Source organism: Haliotis rufescens, unplaced genomic scaffold (assembly GCF_023055435.1).
Source record: "Haliotis rufescens isolate VD_foot unplaced genomic scaffold, xgHalRufe1.0.p SCAF_24, whole genome shotgun sequence".
Taxonomy (NCBI): Eukaryota; Metazoa; Mollusca; class Gastropoda; order Lepetellida; family Haliotidae; genus Haliotis; species Haliotis rufescens.
The window spans coordinates 3103617-3122757 of NW_025963935.1; the positions used below are offsets into that span (position 1 = coordinate 3103617).

Below are 19141 nucleotides of genomic sequence, written 5' to 3' on the forward strand. Positions count from 1 at the left end.
GGGGTAGCTTAGTTGTGGTTGGTTGGTTGGTTTGTTGTTTAACGCCGTACCCAGCAATATTCCAGCTATGTGACGGCGGTCTATCAATAATCGCGTCTGGACCAGACAATTCAGTGATTGATATGATCCTCGATCCACGCAATTGGGATCAGTGACATGCACCAACCAAGTCAGCTAGCCTAGTCGTGAAAGCGGTGTCTCGTCGCACCGAATTCACTGGTTCGATTCCCTGAACCGGCGTTTAACCCTACTCACCAAACACACACACGCCTAAAGTTGTGACCTGTCAATGTTTAAGTACGATTGTGAAACGCGGTCCTGATGTGTTTTGTCGAACCCTGCTGTGTGGCGCCGTGTGCAGGAATAAAGTGCGTGTAATCTCCACCAGGTTCACAGTAGAGCTTGTCCCGGGGGAGGAGCACCAAGACCAGCCCCGGAAACGGAGGACCGGACAGATCCTGCAGACCCTAGAGAAGCAATATGTGTCCAGGCCGCCATTGTTGTCCGCCATCGAAGAGGGCAACACGATCACCAGCATCCGCCAGCTCATGACCTTGACCCCCAGTGGTTCCGACCTTGAGGAGGAGGAGGAGGACGCTTTTTCTGACAGACCAGAGCGAGGCTCAGAAAGGTTAGTCTATAAGAAGGGTTCGGTATTATGCTCGTTTATTTGTACTTTTTGTTACACATTAATGTCGATTGAATTTGAATTAATCTGTTGTTTTTAATAGACTGAACAAATACAGTATTGCCTGACCAATTACAATAGTCACTGGCACACTTCAAATGCTACAGTATGCAAATTTGGAATTTGAATTCATATGATATGCACCCTCCCAACCCTTCGCCTCCGTGGTCTGGTAGACAGAGCGTCCGCCCGGGTTGGGGAACGTTGTGGGTCGATGCCCTGCTGCGTCATAACATAACACGTTAAAATAAGGTAACTGTAGTTACCATGCCTGACGATCGGAATTAAGGGTATAAAAGAAGGACTTGACGGCTAGGAGTGATGATCCTTGTTAAATTGCGTATGGCAGCCCAAACACTATAAAATCGGACACACGCCGCTAACACGCATGCACGTGCATGCACGTCGTATATAAGTGCAATAATTTTGTACATTTTGTATAAAATGGGTGCAAAAAATTATTCCACTTTTTCTTGTATTATTCCATCTTCAAAGTGCAATGGCTGCTCCTGCATCAGTGTCCATCGTTCTCAAGACGCAAGAGGCGGAGAGCACAAAACGATACATTTCTTGTTGTTATTGTTATTTTAGCACAGATGGCAGGGCTCCAGATTGGCTGCGCATTTGCGTTAAGTTACGCAGAGTGCAGAGTTGCGCACGCCAGAAACCTATGATTGTAGGTTCGAATCCCGGTTCGCCCCGATTATGTTTCTAGGTTTGTCAGCATCATACCTGTGCTCGTGGGTTTCACCGAAGTGGTAAACGTCTTAGACCTGCATCACTTCGGGCTTTCCTCCCACATTAAGCTGACACGCCATGGTGTAACTGGAATACTGTTAAAAGCGGCGTTAAACCAAACTCACTCACTCACACTCATGCGATATGTCACATACATTGGGCAGCACACGGATATAGGTGTAAAGAACCCAATAGACTTGACCCAAAAACATATTGAATACCGAAGAAAGCGTACTAATACCCAGTGTGAATAAATACTCACTGCCTCACGAGATGGCCAAAAGATTTTGTTTTCCCGAAACCAGATTTCTTTTTCAGCAAGGTCGGTCGGGTAGCCTAGTGGTTAAAGCGTTCGCTCGTCACGCCGAAGACCCGGGTTCGATTCCCGACATGCGTACAATGTTGGAAGCCCATTTCTGGTGTCCCCCGCCGTGATATTGCTGGAATATTGCTAAAAGCGGCGTAAAACCATACTCACTCACTCTTTTTCATCAAATGATAAGACTGGACACTAAGCTACACCATCTTTTCAGAGCTATATTGGCACTTCCCTTGTACTTTTCTATAAACCATCAAACGAAATGAATTAAGAACCAATACGAATTTGAGCATGCCGATTTTCAATTTTTCAGCGAAAGCGAGCCGAAAGGCCTTGACCGCAAGGTAGCAACGGTGTCACCCGGCGACGTGCACAATACACCCAGTACAAAGCTCATGATAGCAAAGTAAGGTCGATACGATTATAAATGTGTGCTGCTGACATCATCTGTCTGGTGAGGGGTTGTAACTTCAATGGTTTGTAAAAGATTATTAACCAATATCTTCCTTTTCAGCGACACAGAGTTGAGTGACCTTGACCCAAGGGAAACTTACTCCGACGAGACACCCATCATCCCGACAGTCAGCATTGATGAGCTCTAATACGCAGGCGCAATAGGGATACTTATACTGAGGGCAGATTTCAATTGGAACTGGAGTACAGCTCTAGTAGTGACTTTATTTCAGCTGTTAATACGTGTAGGATTATAGGAAATTCAGCTGACCATCCAGATGTTCCCCGTCATCTTTTGCCAAGAGCTGATCACGTGGACAGTGCAACCTCAGTGACGTACATCACCAAGCAGGCCTTCGAAGCATGAATGGAAAATATTGTATAGATCACCCAAAACAGGCTTGGAAATGAGATACCGCAGTGAAATTTCATCACACGCCATTGTGACGTCATCGGTTACCATGCATTACCACCCGTGAAGATTCGGGGTAGAATAGGTCTTCAGCAAAAAAGACGTAAAAGACGACTATGCTTGTCGTAAGAGGCAACTAACGGGATCGGGTGGTCAGGCTAGCTGACTTGGTTGATGCATGTCATCGTATTCCAATTGCATTGATCGATGTTCATGATGTCAATCACTGGATTGTCTGGTCAAGACTTCAGATTATTTACAGACCGCCGTCATATAGCTGGAATATTGCTGAGTGCGGCGTTAAACACCAAACCAAACCAAACCAAAACCATGGCGTTACTGTCAAATGACATCACTAATCTCTGCCACTAAAGTTGGTTGGATGCTAAATAGAATCTGACCCTCAGATATAACCACTCGAGTCGATGAACGTGTATCGAGGAGTGTTAAGCTTTTATCGACGACTGGTGATATATCTGATATCAAATGACATTAGGGTGATATTCCCTGGACAATGTTTATGCTGCATCACTGGTGCCTTGACGGAATAATTAATGGAAAGTGCCTCGATCACCACTGCCCTGTCATCTTGTCACAGTCCATATGTTGTAATGGCTCCATGTCGTCCCTTCCTCGAAATGACACTGCTTAAAAGTGTAGTTTGTAATGGCGAACAAGAACAGGATAGGCAAGACGCATAATAGACTGGTTCCAATGTTGGATCGCGCAACAAGCATAGCGAATTTAGCCAACAGGCGGCGGTCAAATATCAAGTACAAATATGTACAGTGCCAGTTACAGGTGCGCATGCGTAGCGTCCTTAATTACGAATGTAAATTAACATAATGACACGACTACATCTTTTTGGCGATAAAATTGATAAAATACTGCTTTGTAATGTTACTTCACAAACAAGCAGTGTTATATCGACGACCAATGTTAAGTGCTTTTAGGTGTCGTCCAATCGCAGCCTACGCCTTTATAGTCGATTTGATAGACAGGAGCCCAGTCAGACCCATGTAGCATTATTGCTAAACCATCGACATCATGTTCTTTATTCGTCTGTATGTACACAAGACTGGGTCTTGCTTATGTTGCAAACGAGACCCAGCCGAACACTCATCAAGTAAAACGATGAACACCGGTCCTATAGCTGGGACATTTGACAACCACTGTCTGATGACGACCAGTGTGATATATTGGTGCTTCATTTATCTATTTCACATGGAAAAGCGTTGATTAGACTAACATGGTCCCCCTAAAATAAAGTTACGTGTAAGGTAAAATAAGGTTAAGTAAAGGCTGCAAGGGCTGAGAATGGGGGGAGTAAAGGCTGCAAGGGCTGAGAATGGGGGGAGAAGAGGCTGCTAGGGCTGAGAATAGAGGGAGAAAAGGCTGCAAGGGCTGAGAATGGGGGGAGTAAAGGCTGCAAGGGCTGAGAATGGGGGGAGAAAAGGCTGCAAGGGCTGAGAATGGGGGGAGTAAAGGCTGCAAGGGCTTAGAATGGGGGGAGTAAAGGCTGCAAGGGCTGAGAATGGGGGGAGTAAAGGCTGCTAGGGCTGAGAATGGGGGGAGTAAAGGCTGCAAGGGCTGAGAATGGGGGGAGTAAAGGCTGCTAGGGCTGAGAATGGGGGGAGTAAAGGCTGCTAGGGCTGAGAATGGGGGGAGTAAAGGCTGCTAGGACCTAGACTGGGATGAGTAAAGGCGGCTAGGGCCGTGAATGGGGGGAGTAGACTAGACTAGAATAGACCTAGACTGGGATGAGTAAGGACTGCTAGGACCGAGACTCGGATGAGTAAAGACTGCTAGGACCCAGACTGGGATGAGCAAGGGCTGCTAGGACCTCGACTGGGATGAGTAAGGGCTGCTAGGGCTGAGACTGGGATGAGTAAGGGCTGCTAGGACCCAGACTGGGATGTGTAAGGGCTGCTAGGACCGAGACTGGGATGAGGAAGGGCTGCTAGGACCTCGACTGGGATGTGTAAGGGCTGCTAGGACCTCGACTGGGATGTGTAAGGGCTGCTAGGACCGAGACAGGGATGAGTAAGGGCTGCTAGGACCTCGACTGGGATGTGTAAGGGCTGCTAGGACCTCGACTGGGATGTGTAAGGGCTGCTAGGACCTCGACTGGGATGAGTAAGAGCTGCTAGGACCGAGACTGAGATGAGTAAGGCCTGCTAGGACCGAGACTGGAATGAGTAAGGGCTGCTAGGACTGAGACTGAGATGAGTTAGGGCTGCTAGGACCGAGAGTGGGATGAGTAAGGGCTGCTAGGACGGAGACTGGGATGAGTAAGAGCTGCTAGGACTGAGAGTGGGATGAGTAAGGGCTGCTAGGACGGAGACTGAGATGAGTAAGAGCTGCTAGGACCGAGACTGAGATGAGTAAGGCCTGCTAGGACCGAGACTGGAATGAGTAAGGCCTGCTAGGACCGAGACTGGAATGAGTAAGGGCTGCTAGGACTGAGACTGAGATGAGTTAGGGCTGCTAGGACCGAGAGTGGGATGAGTAAGGGCTGCTAGGACGGAGACTGGGATGAGTAAGAGCTGCTAGGACTGAGAGTGGGATGAGTAAGGGCTGCTAGGACGGAGACTGAGATGAGTAAGAGCTGCTAGGACCGAGAGTGGGATGAGTAAGGGCTGCTAGGACGGAGACTGGGATGAGTAAGAGCTGCTAGGACTGAGACTGAGATGAGTAAGAGCTGCTAGGGCCGAGACTGGGATGAGTAAGAGCTGCTAGGACGGAGACTGGGATGAGTAAGGGCTGCTAGGACTGAGACTGAGATGAGTAAGAGCTGCTAGGACTGAGACTGAGATGAGTTAGGGCTGCTAGAACCGAGACTGGGATGAGTAAGGGCTGCTAGGACCGAGAATGAGATGAGTAAGAGCTGCTAGGACTGAGACTAGGATGAGTAAGGGCTGTTCTGACCTCGACTGAGATGAGTAAGAGCTGCTAGGACCGAGACTGGGATGAGTAAGGGCTGCTAGGACCGAGACTGAGATGAGTAAGAGCTGCTAGGACCGAGACTGGGATGAGTAAGAGCTGCTAGGACTGAGACTGGGATGAGTAAGAGCTGCTAGGACCGAGACTGGGATGAGTAAGGGTTGCTAGGACCGAGACTGGGATGAGTAAGAGCTGCTAGGACCGAGAGTGGGATGAGTAAGGGCTGCTAGGACTGAGACTGGGATGAGTAAGGGTTGCTAGGACCGAGACTGGGATGTGTAAGGGCTGCTAGGACTGAGACTGGGACGAGTAAGGGCTGCTAGGACTGAGACTGGGATGAGTAAGGGCTGCTAGGACTGAGACTGGGATGAGTAAGGGCTGCTAGGACTGAGACTGGGGTGAGTAAGGGCTGCTAGGACCGAGACTGAGATGAGTAAGGGCTGCTAGGACCGAGACTGAGATGAGTGAGAGCTGCTAGGACCGAGACTGGGATGAGTAAGAGCTGCTAGGACCGAGACTGGGATGAGTAAGTGCTGCTAGGACCTCGACTGGGATGAGTAAGAGCTGCTAGGACGGAGACTGAGATGAGTAAGGGCTGCTAGGACGGAGACTCGGATGAGTAAGGGCTGCTAGGACCGAGAGTTAGATGAGTAAGAGCTGCTAGGACCGAGAGTGGGATGAGTAAGGGCTGCTAGGACGGAGACTGGGATGAGTAAGAGCTGCTAGGACTGAGACTGAGATGAGTAAGAGCTGCTAGGGCCGAGACTGGGATGAGTAAGAGCTGCTAGGACGGAGACTGGGATGAGTAAGGGCTGCTAGGACTGAGACTGAGATGAGTAAGAGCTGCTAGGACTGAGACTGAGATGAGTTAGGGCTGCTAGAACCGAGACTGGGATGAGTAAGGGCTGCTAGGACCGAGAATGAGATGAGTAAGAGCTGCTAGGACTGAGACTAGGATGAGTAAGGGCTGTTCTGACCTCGACTGAGATGAGTAAGAGCTGCTAGGACCGAGACTGGGATGAGTAAGGGCTGCTAGGACCGAGACTGAGATGAGTAAGAGCTGCTAGGACCGAGACTGGGATGAGTAAGAGCTGCTAGGACTGAGACTGGGATGAGTAAGAGCTGCTAGGACCGAGACTGAGATGAGTAAGAGCTGCTAGGACCGAGACTGGGATGAGTAAGTGCTGCTAGGACCTCGACTGGGATGAGTAAGAGCTGCTAGGACGGAGACTGGGATGAGTAAGGGCTGCTAGGACCGAGAGTTAGATGAGTAAGAGCTGCTAGGTCTGAGACTGGGGTGAGTAATGGCGACTAGGGCTGAGAATTGGATGACAATTGTGGAATTAGTTTTAGAGAAACTTTGTGTTCATGATTGATCAGGGAAACCATTTATTCAGGGATTATTCCAGGAACGTGCTAAGATTGTGAAGTCATTGGCTACATAGTTAATATATGTATACGCGATCCCCGGTGTCTTGCAAATTTAGCTGATTTAGCACGTTAACATGTTGCAGAACAAACATGATACACCAGCAAGGATTTACCGGACGCGAAATCCTGAATCCTTTACGCATACAAATTAAACACGGACGCAAAACAATACAGAGTACATCCACAGGGACGCATAAAATAGGTATGAATGCTGTTATTTCACAATTTAGTACCACGTAAAATATATCATTTTGTAAATAAATTACACAGGCGACCGCTTCACGATCTCCCAGCTCTAGTACTTTTAGATTCGTTTCAGAACACCATATGTGTTATAACTAACGGCTTCCGAGCATGCGCAGTCTTACGTCACATGTGGTCGAGTACTGTTTACCTTTTTTTCACCTTGGAACAAAAGTAGAAAGTTCAGTGACCTATTTGAGAATGTTCCTACACTAGTTTACCGGTACGGCAAAGGAGATACATCTTGACTATTGCTGTCTGCGGCATCATTTGACAATTGCCGTGTGAGAAAAAGTGCCCTCGATAACCCAGTGCATTATTACTCTTGACTATAATGATAATAACCTTGTATCACACCCTCGATTATCCAGTGTCCACTATATCCATACAATAGTGAAATGTACCCGGGACCAACCATTGCTCCGTTTGGGAGTGACGTCACGGTCACGGAAAGGGTCGAATGAGGACGAATCAAATCAAAATGACTCTTCGGAACGAATTTCCGTCTCTGACTGAACGGGTTTCAAATCTATAAAGTGACCCTACAATACTGGGCACCGACCAACCTCTGTGTTGAATCAGGAACGAATAACCGCCATTAGTTAATTACATGTTGCCACTTCTGAATCTCGAAGCGATTATTTTTTGTCAAAATATATGTATAATCAAGACTGTACATAATGTGAATGAAATTTTATGTGAACTATTTGGATTCCTGTGTTTATTGTCAAACAGTCCGAAGAAAGGCCGTTGAGATCCAGCTACAGAATTTTTACACCATACAAGAGAGCCTCGAAAAATACTGTACATCACCTGGTTATATATTCAGTACGGAAAGATTATTCTCTCGGTATTGTATTTATTTCTTCATATGATCTGTTTGCGAGCGAGTAGATAATTTGGGTTTACGCAATGTTTAACAGTATTTCATTAAATCGGGAAAACCTGGGAACGAAGTGATAACAGTAGAATCTGTCTAAACCGGATTCTGATTAATCCAGGTCTCTGTCAATACCGGACCATGTGTACTGTCCCGAATTTAGTTTCGCATGAGATAACAAGGGACGTATCTCTTTGGCAGAATCCGATTTCTGTAAAATGCATACTTCTGTCTAAAACGGACCTGCATTACGGTCCCCCGGAAGACCGGTTTAAACAGTATCTACACCTTTGTAGAGGTGCACTGCTGACAAACCACTGATCATAATCAGGACTAATCTGGTACTTGCACCCACGACCCGTAAAGATTCAGGGGTAGAAAAGGTCTTCAGCAACCCATGCTTGCCGTAAAAGGTGACTATGCTTGTCGTAAAAGGCGACTAACGGGATCGGGTGGTCAGGCTCGCTGACTTGGTTGATACATGTCATCGATCCCAATTGCGTGGATCGATGCTCATGATATCAATCACTGGATTGTCTTGTCCAGACTTGTCTTATTTACAGATCGCCGTCATATAGCTGGAATATTGCTGAGTGCGGCGTTAAACAACAAACCAACCAACCAACCAACCAACTTGGACCCACAATCGTATATAGGTGAGTGAGTGAGTTGGGTTTAACGAATGCAGAAATGGTGACAAACCTGGTAACATTATCGAGGCGAAGCGGGATTCGAAACCACGATCATAGGTTTCTGGCGCGCCCAAGGGACGCAACTCTGCAACTTGGCCACCCTGCCGAAAAATCTTATGTAACACCCTGTCACGAATAATAGTGACGGGCAGTGTCCATGTCCCTTCTTTCTGATATTCAATTATTGAGACAAAAGAATTATTAAGATTATTTTACCCCATGCTTTACGTGAGTGAGTTGGGTTTAACGCCACTTTGAACAGTATTCCAGTTATATCACGGCGTGTCACTTTAATGTGATGCAGGTCTCAGACGTTTACCACTGTGGTGAAACCCACGAGCACGGGTATGGTGTTGACAAACTTAGAAACATAATCGGGGCGAAGCGGGATTCGAACACATATTCATAACTAGGGTTCTGGCGTGCCCAATGGACGCAACTCTGCACAGCGAATTGCGGCATCTTAGACGACTGGGCCACCCCTACGGTATTTGAGGTTAATGGAGCACAAGTAAACTATAGTTTGCTGTCTTTGTACTGTACAAGACTGACATGAATAAGTTTCACCGTTGTACACATCTGCCAGCAACTATTCCTATATCTACCTGAAGGGGGGCACGGGTGGCCCAGTCGTCTAAGGCGCCGCGATTCGCTGTGCAGAGTGGTGTCCCTTGGGCACGCCAGAAACCTATGATTGTGGGTTCGAATCCCGCATCGCCCCAATTATGTTTCTAGGTTTGTCAGCACGATACCCGTGCTCGTGGGTTTCACCGAAGAGGTAAACGTCTTAGACCTGCGTCATTTCGGGCTTTCCTCCCACATTAAGCCGACACGCCGTGATATAACTGGAATAATGTTAAAAGCGGCGTAAAACCCAACTCACTCACTCACTCGTTATAAATTAAGGTGGCTAAGTGTGTTTGGAACGACACACACAATATATCTACCTGAAGACGAACACATGAGATTGGGCTTCCGGGAGACCTCAGCTGCCACTACAACTGCCTTTCTACGGTAACTGGGGTATCATTGGGTGTGGACAGCACCCGCAACTCATTCTAACATTTCACCATGAAAGCGGAAGGTTATACCTTCCCCACTACTCGGAACATTCGGACCAGCAAAATACACCCCTATATCTACTGACCACCTTCTTCACAGAGAAAGTCCAGCATAGCATGGCTTTCTCAGAATGGAGTCCACGTGACCACGGACAGTTGTAGCGTGTAGCCGAGTTGAGGCAGCCTGCATGCATTCGTCAACACTCGCCCCTTTCCGTAACCTGCAAGAAGACTCGTCCCCCATTCGTCAACACTCGCCCCTTTCCGTAACCTGCAAGAAGACTCGTCCCCCATTCGTCAACACTCGCCCCTTTCCGTAACCTGCAAGAAGACTCGTCCCCCATTCGTCAACACTCGCCCCTTTCCGTAACCTGCAAGAAGACTCGTCCCCCATTCGTCAACACTCGCCCCTTTCCGTAACCTGCAAGAAGACTCGTCCCCCATTCGTCAACACTCGCCCCTTTCCGTAACCTGCAAGAAGACTCGTCCCCCATTCGTCAACACTCGCCCCTTTCCGTAACCTGCAAGAAGACTCGTCCCCCATTCGTCAACACTCGCCCCTTTCCGTAACCTTCAAGAAGACTCGTCCCCCTATCAATGAATGTTATGTGCGAAAATACGACAAACCAATCAGAATGCGCGTATGATTTCAAGTTCTTCGTCAAAGAATCCCCCAGAATTAATTTTTGATTTTACATATGTCTTGCATCTAAAAATATACAAAAGACACAGTTAAATGTGTAATCATACTGCATAATTCCGCACGTCCCAATGTGCTTTAAGTTGCATCTGAAATATGATTATATATGGGGAAAATGTGTGAACCATTACGCAACGAGTTGACAATTGTTTTAGGTATTCCCGTTTGCGCTAAGACGGAACCCGGTCGCAAACATAGCCACGAGAGGGGCATGAGTCGCTTTTCGGCTTGTCCCGGAATAACACGAGTTGGTCAAGAATGAGCCTACATGGTTCCCTGGGTATGCTGCGCTGACGCTATCCAGGAAACCTGGCTGATGTCGAGGCTACTTGGTCGTCGCATAACCAACAGTTCCTACCTACTACAGCCGAAGGGTGTATAAACGGAGTATATATCATACTAATGGAGTATATATCATATTAAAACAAAATGATTCTGTCGGTATAATAACGTTGTTTGGAATGTAACCCATGTCAGGACACTTTGGTCGTCTTACATGCATCGGTGGGTGATTTTACTTCGTGATACAAGTGGGGGCACGGTTGGCCCACTCGTCTTAGGCGCCGCGATTCGCTGTGCAGAGTTGCGTCCCTTGGTCACGCCAGAAACCTATGATTGTGGGTTCGAATCCCGGTTCGCCCCGATTATGTTTTTAGGTTTGTCAGCACCATACCCGTGCTCGTGGGTTTCACCGAAGTGGTAAACGTCTAAGACCTGCATCACTTCGGGCTTTCCTCCCACATTAAGCTGACATGCCGTGATATAACTGGAATACTGTTAAAAGCGGCGTTAAACCCAACTCACTCACTCACTCACACTCCTTATACAAGTATCGATCACAGTCGCACACTAAGTAAATATATCGATTCATACCTTTAATGTTTACTTTAATGGCTATTCCACCAAAAACTAATTTATAGAGAAAATTAGTAGTGAAAAAGAAAATATTTTCATCCACTGCACCAAGTGTAAATCGTCAGTGTGCCAGGTATTTGACCATCCTGTGTATGAAAAAGAGGGCTTACGCACCACAGTTAAGAGCACATACAAATGTCGTGATACGTATCAGATTGCACAGATGGTTTATCGTCCCAGTCCTACTTTCTTGTATAATGGGACTTTTGTTTACATTAAAACAAAGTCACTGTGATCTTCGAATATGTATTGTTCTGCCGATTTTAGAACATGCCAAAAAATGATGTCTCGGTAAAATTCGTCTTTTTTGTCTAAATAGTATATCATAGAGCTAATAAAGATCGAATTAACGAGGTTTCACTTAATTTATGTCCCAAAGTTCGTGTCCTACAAATAAATATCTACCTAGATCTTAATCATGACTTTGTCTTTCACCAGCTTTGTATACTTCGAAAAACCAGTGTACACCACCAGGCATTATTTATTGAAATGCCGGTGTTGATTAGAACATATTTGTTTTAAAATAAATCACTCGTTTATTCTCCTTGCAGTGTTTTATTGAACGATAAACAACGACTACGAGAAGTTTATTTCTTACATGAGACATCAACATTATTTACAACTTAATAAAGGATACAAAAATTACAAACTTTAAAAATAAGAACTGTATTTACATCACGATGACTCCCTCAAATCAACCCGATCTGGGCAATGAGTATCTGCGTTGCCCCGCTGGCCTGGGACTTTGTCTGGAGATAAGATATTTTTTAAGCTACAACTGCAAAACCAGATATTTTTTCCATTAAAAGTATGAGCCTGAATATTATTTGGTAAGTATAACACATAGCAACAACATATTTTTTTGGGCAGACAGTTACTTTATTTTTCAACAGTCCAATGGTCCGTCCCTTATCTCTATATCTGTGCCCTTTGGCACATGAAGAGCGAGTGAGTTGACTTTTGTTGAGCGCTGCTTTGAACAGCATTTCAGTTGTCGACCTGTCTCGATGGTCATTTGGGTTGAGGTGAGGTGAGGTGAAGTGAAATGGAGTTTAAAGTCGCGTCCAAGATTATTGCACTTATATAGCGACGTGCATGCACGTGTATGTGTGTGTGTGTGTGGCTGCTTGTACTAGTCCGGACTGATGCCATTTTATAGTGCTAGCACACTGAGATACCATGCCGCAGTTTAACATGAATACCCCACTCAGACACAGTATACTGACTCCGAGCCGACCAGTCCTTGTGTTAGCTCCTTAATGCCGAGCGCCAGACAGGGTAACAACAAGTACCATCTTTTAAGGTCTTTTGGTATGACGCGGCCGGGGATCGAACCCTGGACCTTCCGCTCTCCGGGCGGACGCTCTACCATTAGACCACGGAGGCGGTCTCAAGATATGAAGTACATGGTGTCAAACATCATTGCAAGCCAAATTGGCCTATTTTCAGTCAAGATGTGCCGAATTAGAAGGGTGGGCTGGCTGTGTGCGGTTCTCCAAAAAACACAACATTAACTTTTAACTTTATTTTGGAAAGTAATTTAGCTTTTGATTAAAATGGGTTTGCTTCAAAAATATTATTTAGGATTTTAGTTTTCAAGATATGTAGTGGATAGTGCCAAACCCCGTTGCAAGCCAAAATGACGTGTTTACAGTCAAGATGTTCCGAATTAGAAGGGTGGGCTGTGTGTGGTTTTCAAAAAAGCACAGCAATAACTTTTAACTATATTTTGGAAAGTAATTTAGCTTTTGATTGAAATGGGTTTGCTTCAAAATTATTATTAAGGATTTTAGTTTTCAAGATATGTAGTGGATAGTGCCAAACCCCGTTGGTAGCTAAAATGGGTTGTTTTCAGTCAAGATGTGCCGAATTAGAAGGGAGGGCTGTGTGCTGCTCTTCTGAAAGAAAACAATAACTTTTATCTGCTGTTGGGCAAGAAACTTGGCTTTTGTTAAAAATTGGTTTGCTTCAAGATATTATTTAGGATATTAATTTTTGGGTGCCAAACCCGGTTGGAAGCCAACATGGGCTGTTTTCAGTCATAATATGCCAAAATTAGAAGGGTGGGTTGTGTGCAGTTCTCCAAAAAATACAACAATAACTTTTAACTTTTGTTGAGAAAGTAACTAAGCTTTTGTTTGAAATTGTTTTGCTTCAAAAACATTATTTAGGACCTTAATTTTCAAGATGTGAAGCGGATAGTGCCATAATCAAAATGGGCTGGTTTTAGTCAAGATGTGCCAAATGAGAAGGGTTGGCTGTGGGCGGTTCTCCAAAAAGCAAAAACAATAACTTTTAACTTCATTTTGGAATGTAACTTAGCTTTTGCTTCAACAATATTATTTAAGATATTAGTTTTCAAGATATGAAGTGGATAGTGCCAAACTCTTTTGGTAGCTAAAATGGCCTGTTTTCAGCCAATATATGCCAAAATTAGAAGAGTTGGCTGTGTGCGGTTCTCAAAAAAGCACAACAGTAACTGGTAGCTTCTGTTTGCCTAAAATGGGAATTTGCTGTAAAATGTACTGTAAAGTTTTGGTTTTCAAGATATGAAGTGGATAGTGCCAAACCATGATATTTTGTGTAGCCCAGCGTCAGAAACATATTTCATATTTATATTAAAATAATCAAGACTTAAATTTCATATTTTAAGAAAATAAACACTAAAATAATTTGTATCATAATCAATACTCAATTTTAATGCAGGAAACGATCAACCTTTGCCGGACCGTACAGCTCAAAACCAAGATGTTTTGCAACCACAGCAGTTGTTTCCCCTTTCAGTTGGAGTTTATCCAGGGCCCTGTTACACAAAGCGATCTTAGTGCTACGTTGTTCGTAAGCCTATGATAAAGTATGGGAGTTACGACCAACTTAGCTCTAAGGTCGCTTTGTGGAACAGGGCCCAGATCAATATAATTCATTTATTTGGACTTAAAATTATTTGGGGGTTTCTTTTAACTTTTAGACTTCAATTATCTAAACATACATGTACTATTTCAGGACAATTAAGAAACTCATTTAAAAAACAACAACATAAACACGTTTAAACTTGAATGTATTAAGTTAAGTACCTAGATCTATGTAAACTCAGGAAAGTAATATTTGGTTTTACATTTATTCTTAGCTATTTTGATTTCTTATAGGGAGCAGACAAAAGAATGAAGATAAAGATGGTGGGCACCAATCAACCTTATTAGGAATTTTTTTCAAAAACAACATTTTTTTTAATGTTTTACATCTGTGCATCTTAAAATATATTTGGTATTTTGGATAGGATGAAAATATCTCAAAATTAATTTCATATAATCATTTTTAGGTAGAAACTCAATATCACAGTTAAATATTTTCAGAATTAACAGACTATACAGAGTATTAAAGAAATGTAGAATTATATTTGTCCCATGTATATTCTTTAAACCAAAGATTTAAAAACATTTTTTTACCATGTTTACTGAAAAAACTTTGCTTTAATGATGCAACTGTTATATTATCATAGCAGATAAAGAATCCAAATATGCATAGCTAGCTTAATTTTTATGATAATTATTCAGCATTTCTTTTGATGATAAACTGGACATATGACAAAATAAGAAATGTATTTTTATTTATTATTCTCCCATTACAAGGTTTACAGTGATTTATTTTTTTCACACAATCTTTTTGGCTTCTGAGAGTGGAAAGTAATGTCGCTATTTTAAGCAGAGACCTTAAGTCATTCTAATAAGTAATGTGTGAATTTTCAGAACTTGGTAAGTAAAGAAAAACTCAAATTGATGGGTGATGAAGAAAAGATAAAAAAGGGGGTCGTCTTACAACATTTACCATTAACCTCATTTCTTAACGTGAGCAATTTCAAATTTTGATTTTAATTCTTTTACAAAATATTCATATATCAACAGGTCAGTAAGGTAAATATTTATTATGAGTCCTGCTTCCATGATGATAAAAAGAAGAAAATGTTATTTTTTAATTACTTATTATCAGTAATTCCTAATTTCTAATCTGATAAAATAAAAACAAGTTTGGATGTAACTGTGGCAGTAAAATATCAAGGTAAAATTACAAGGGTATTAATATATTGTAAATATTTGTATAACTATTGAAATGATAACTTATTGTTTACATATATCCTATCTATTTATGTTTCACACACAATAAAGTAGAGTGCTTGTCAAATTCACATTGTTTCTTGTCATTCACAAATGTGGGAAAATTAGATTATTCATTTAGTCACATTTTTGGTGTTATGGTGTTATATATTATGGTCAAAAGAACAATTGTCCACTCAATTTTATTTTTATAATTAAAACACATGTGCTCACCATGTTCAGGAACAAAACAAAAACAAAACAAAAAAGGATTGCATGAAGTAATCATAATTTAACATATTAAATTATTCACTGTAAAATTAGTTTTAAAGAGAAAAATTCGTTTAGAAATAATACAATTCATTGATAGAGCGGATAAGATTTACCTAGCTGTAATCAGCTGTAATTTCCTCACATTTGGGTTTATTACATCAGTTTCTATCTGACATATAAACGAATAACGTATTTACGAACACTCAAACGATGGACCTATTTAATGTTGCGCATTGAGAATGATAGTCACGGCGAGACGAATGCAAATAAAGTTATGGGCCGAGTAATCCAAAGCCATTAACAAATATCAATTCACATTAATATTTCTCAAAACGTTACTCCCATCAACTTTTAATAGTTAACAAAGAACATAACATCAATGCTAACAAGTGGCTTGCCTGCCACGGGAGTGTGCTAGCATCAGTCCAGACTAGCACACACACACACACACACACACACACACACACACACACACACACACACACACACACACACACACACACACACACACACACACACACACACACGCACACACATGCACACGTACACACATGCACACGTACACACATGCACACACACACACACACACACACACACACACACACACACACACACACACACACATACACACGTACACACATGCACGTTGCTATATAAGTGTAATAATCTTGGACGCGACGTTAAACCCCATTTCAAGCCTGCCACGGGAGGGTGCTAGCATCAGTCCAGACTAGCACACGCACGCACACACACACACACACACACACACACACACACACACGCACGCACGCACGCACGCACGCACGCACGCACGCACGCACGCACGCACGCACACGCACACGCACACGCACACACACACACGCACACACACACACACACACACACGTACACACATGCACGTCGCTATATAAGTGTAATAATCTTGGACGCGACGTTAAACCCCATTTCAAGTCACCTCACCGTAATAAAAACCTCTGACGAAATATAAGCAGCAACTCTATCGTTAATGCAAAACAACTTACGGACGCTTCAGTGACTATTGAAGACATAATGAGTTCTTTCAATTGTTTTGTTTGTTTGTTCTTTAACGCCACACTTAGGGATATTCCAGCTATATGACGGCAGTCTGTAAAAAAACCCGTCTCGACCAGACAATCCTGTGATCCTCATGAGCATAAATCCACGTAAATAAATTTTCTTTACAAAAAGTGCAGGTTTTTTCATGGAGAATATAAGATGAAATTGTAAATACGCACTAGCTAAGTGTTCAAAATGGCTTTGGTTATTCAGGATTTTAAATTAATATTTTGGGTTGTTTCCAAGTTGGTGAGTCAGACTCGTGTAACTCGTAATTCGTGACCTGTTCAGTTCTGATATCGTCAGTCAAGAGCCGAACCTTTGCAATTCCGTAATTGTTTCCACGGAACATGCCGGCCCCATATGAAAGTAGAGTTCATTTCCGGAGCTTGGAATGTTTCAGGGCGAGTTAGGGGTGATAAAGTGTCAAGACAGGGATGTTTCAAAAGATAGTAACTTGGGTTTACATGGTATATTTTATAAAAGCTTCATTGATTGGTGTGAGGCGAAACGCTTTTCAGGCCATATCAGTATCAGTATCCAATGCAGTTAGGATAACACAAAATAAAATAAATCCCTGACCAACCAGATCCATTTTAGTCTCCCCTGAAGCCCAGCAGTAGGCTGTGCGTAGGCTTGTAGAATTTTACAGACGGTGGGAAAAATGACTTTTCTTTGAGACAGTGAGGTTTTAAGCAATGGTGGTGCGCACAGACATTAAATGTAGTGGCAGGTGGCCATGTTTACAGAGCGCATGCAACACATCAGGCAAGTTAAGCCACGTTGGTCGCTGAGAATACGTGGATGAGTGGAAGTGTTCGGTAGCTTGAGTCCTGGGCGTTTTTGGCTTCAGCGGGGCAGTCGGGTAGCCTGGTGGTTAAAGCGTTCGCTTGTCACGCTGAAGACCCGGGTTCGATTCCCGACATGGGTACAATGTGTGAAGCCCATTTCTGGTGTCCCCCGCCGTGATATTGCTGGAATATGGCTAAATGCGGCGTAAAACCATACTCACTCACTCTTAGGCTTCAGCTCCTCCCCACACTGAAACACGCGTTACATGTGATGTCTACTTAGGCAAGTGACATTGTTCGAAATATGACTCTGTTCACCAGGTAGTGAATGGGTACCCAGTAGTATAGAATATGTTACTGACTAACCTACAAAAATAATCGGGGCGAACCGTGATTCGAACCCACAATTATAGGTTTCTGGCGTGCCTAAGAGATGCCTTAGACGACTAGGCCACCCGTGCCCCCTTTTGAAATAATTAATTCTCGCTTTTAAATGTACTTGTGGTATACTGACGAGAACCATGGTGACTTCTAACCATAAATATGAGTGACACTATGCATATGACTTTGTATTATATCTTGCGGGGGGGAATAGTTGATTTTACCACAGAATCATGCAATGTTAGCTCCAATTACCTCGATAACCTACAGTACATTTGCTTCAAGAGATTCTTTTAGTGTGTCTTGTGGTAGGTGTATTCATGTACAAGTGAGTTTGAACGCTTAAGGAGCATTATTTACTTGTAAGCTCGATTACCTACAGTCCTATTGCTTCAAGAGATTCTTTTTGCGTGTCTTGTGGTAGGTGTATTCATGTACAAGTGAGTATGAACGCTTAATGCGCATTCTTTACTTGTAAGCTCGATTACCTACAGTCCTATTGCTTCAAGAGATTCTTTTTTGTGTGTCTTGTGGTAGGTGTATTCATGTACAAGTGAGTTTGAACGCTTAAGGAGCATTATTTACTTGTAAGCTCGATTACTTGCAGTACGTTCGCTTCAGGAGGTACTTTGTTTTTATTTCTGTGTGTTTCCTGTAGTACATATATGCATGTACAAGTGAGCATGAGTGACCAAAGAGTTTTGTTGTTTTAATGTAGTAAATGATAAACTTTCAAATAATGAATAAGTTATCAACAATATGAAATGGTTTCTCTTAATAATAAATATTTCATGGTAAAACATTAAAAATAGAGCCAAGGGCTATGTAGCTCACCTGGCAATTATATCATCTTTTGAGACGAAATATTTTCAAATTGAGTCCATCACATCATAGCACATGTCAATGCAAATATTTAACTTAATTTAGTATAAGAATTATGAATTAAGAACCACCTAATCATTAGGTGGCTGAGTACTTACCCTGATCAAATGAAGTCACAACAGGGATCAAAGTATTATTTAAAAGTTAAACCTCAGTAAGCATTGTCTACTT

The 19141-nt window shown here is 43.2% G+C and overlaps 1 protein-coding gene and 1 long non-coding RNA gene across 2 annotated transcripts in view; both read left to right on the forward strand.

Annotated features, from left to right (window-relative positions):
- LOC124119020 (bestrophin-4-like) overlaps nucleotides 1-2758 on the forward strand; it is a 32297-nt gene extending 29539 nt beyond the window's left edge. Inside the window, exons 12-14 of the mRNA XM_048401990.1 lie at nucleotides 389-631; nucleotides 2059-2151; nucleotides 2260-2758. Coding sequence (XP_048257947.1) covers nucleotides 389-631; nucleotides 2059-2151; nucleotides 2260-2347 — 424 coding nt within the window. The 3' untranslated portion in view covers nucleotides 2348-2758. The remainder of the gene's footprint in view (nucleotides 1-388; nucleotides 632-2058; nucleotides 2152-2259) is intronic.
- A 1458-nt stretch (nucleotides 2759-4216) lies between these two features.
- On the forward strand, nucleotides 4217-7933 carry LOC125383565. Its single transcript, XR_007222810.1, has 2 exons — nucleotides 4217-5951; nucleotides 6200-7933. It is a non-coding gene; the product is annotated as an uncharacterized LOC125383565 (long non-coding RNA).
- Nucleotides 7934-19141: the final 11208 nt, after the last annotated feature.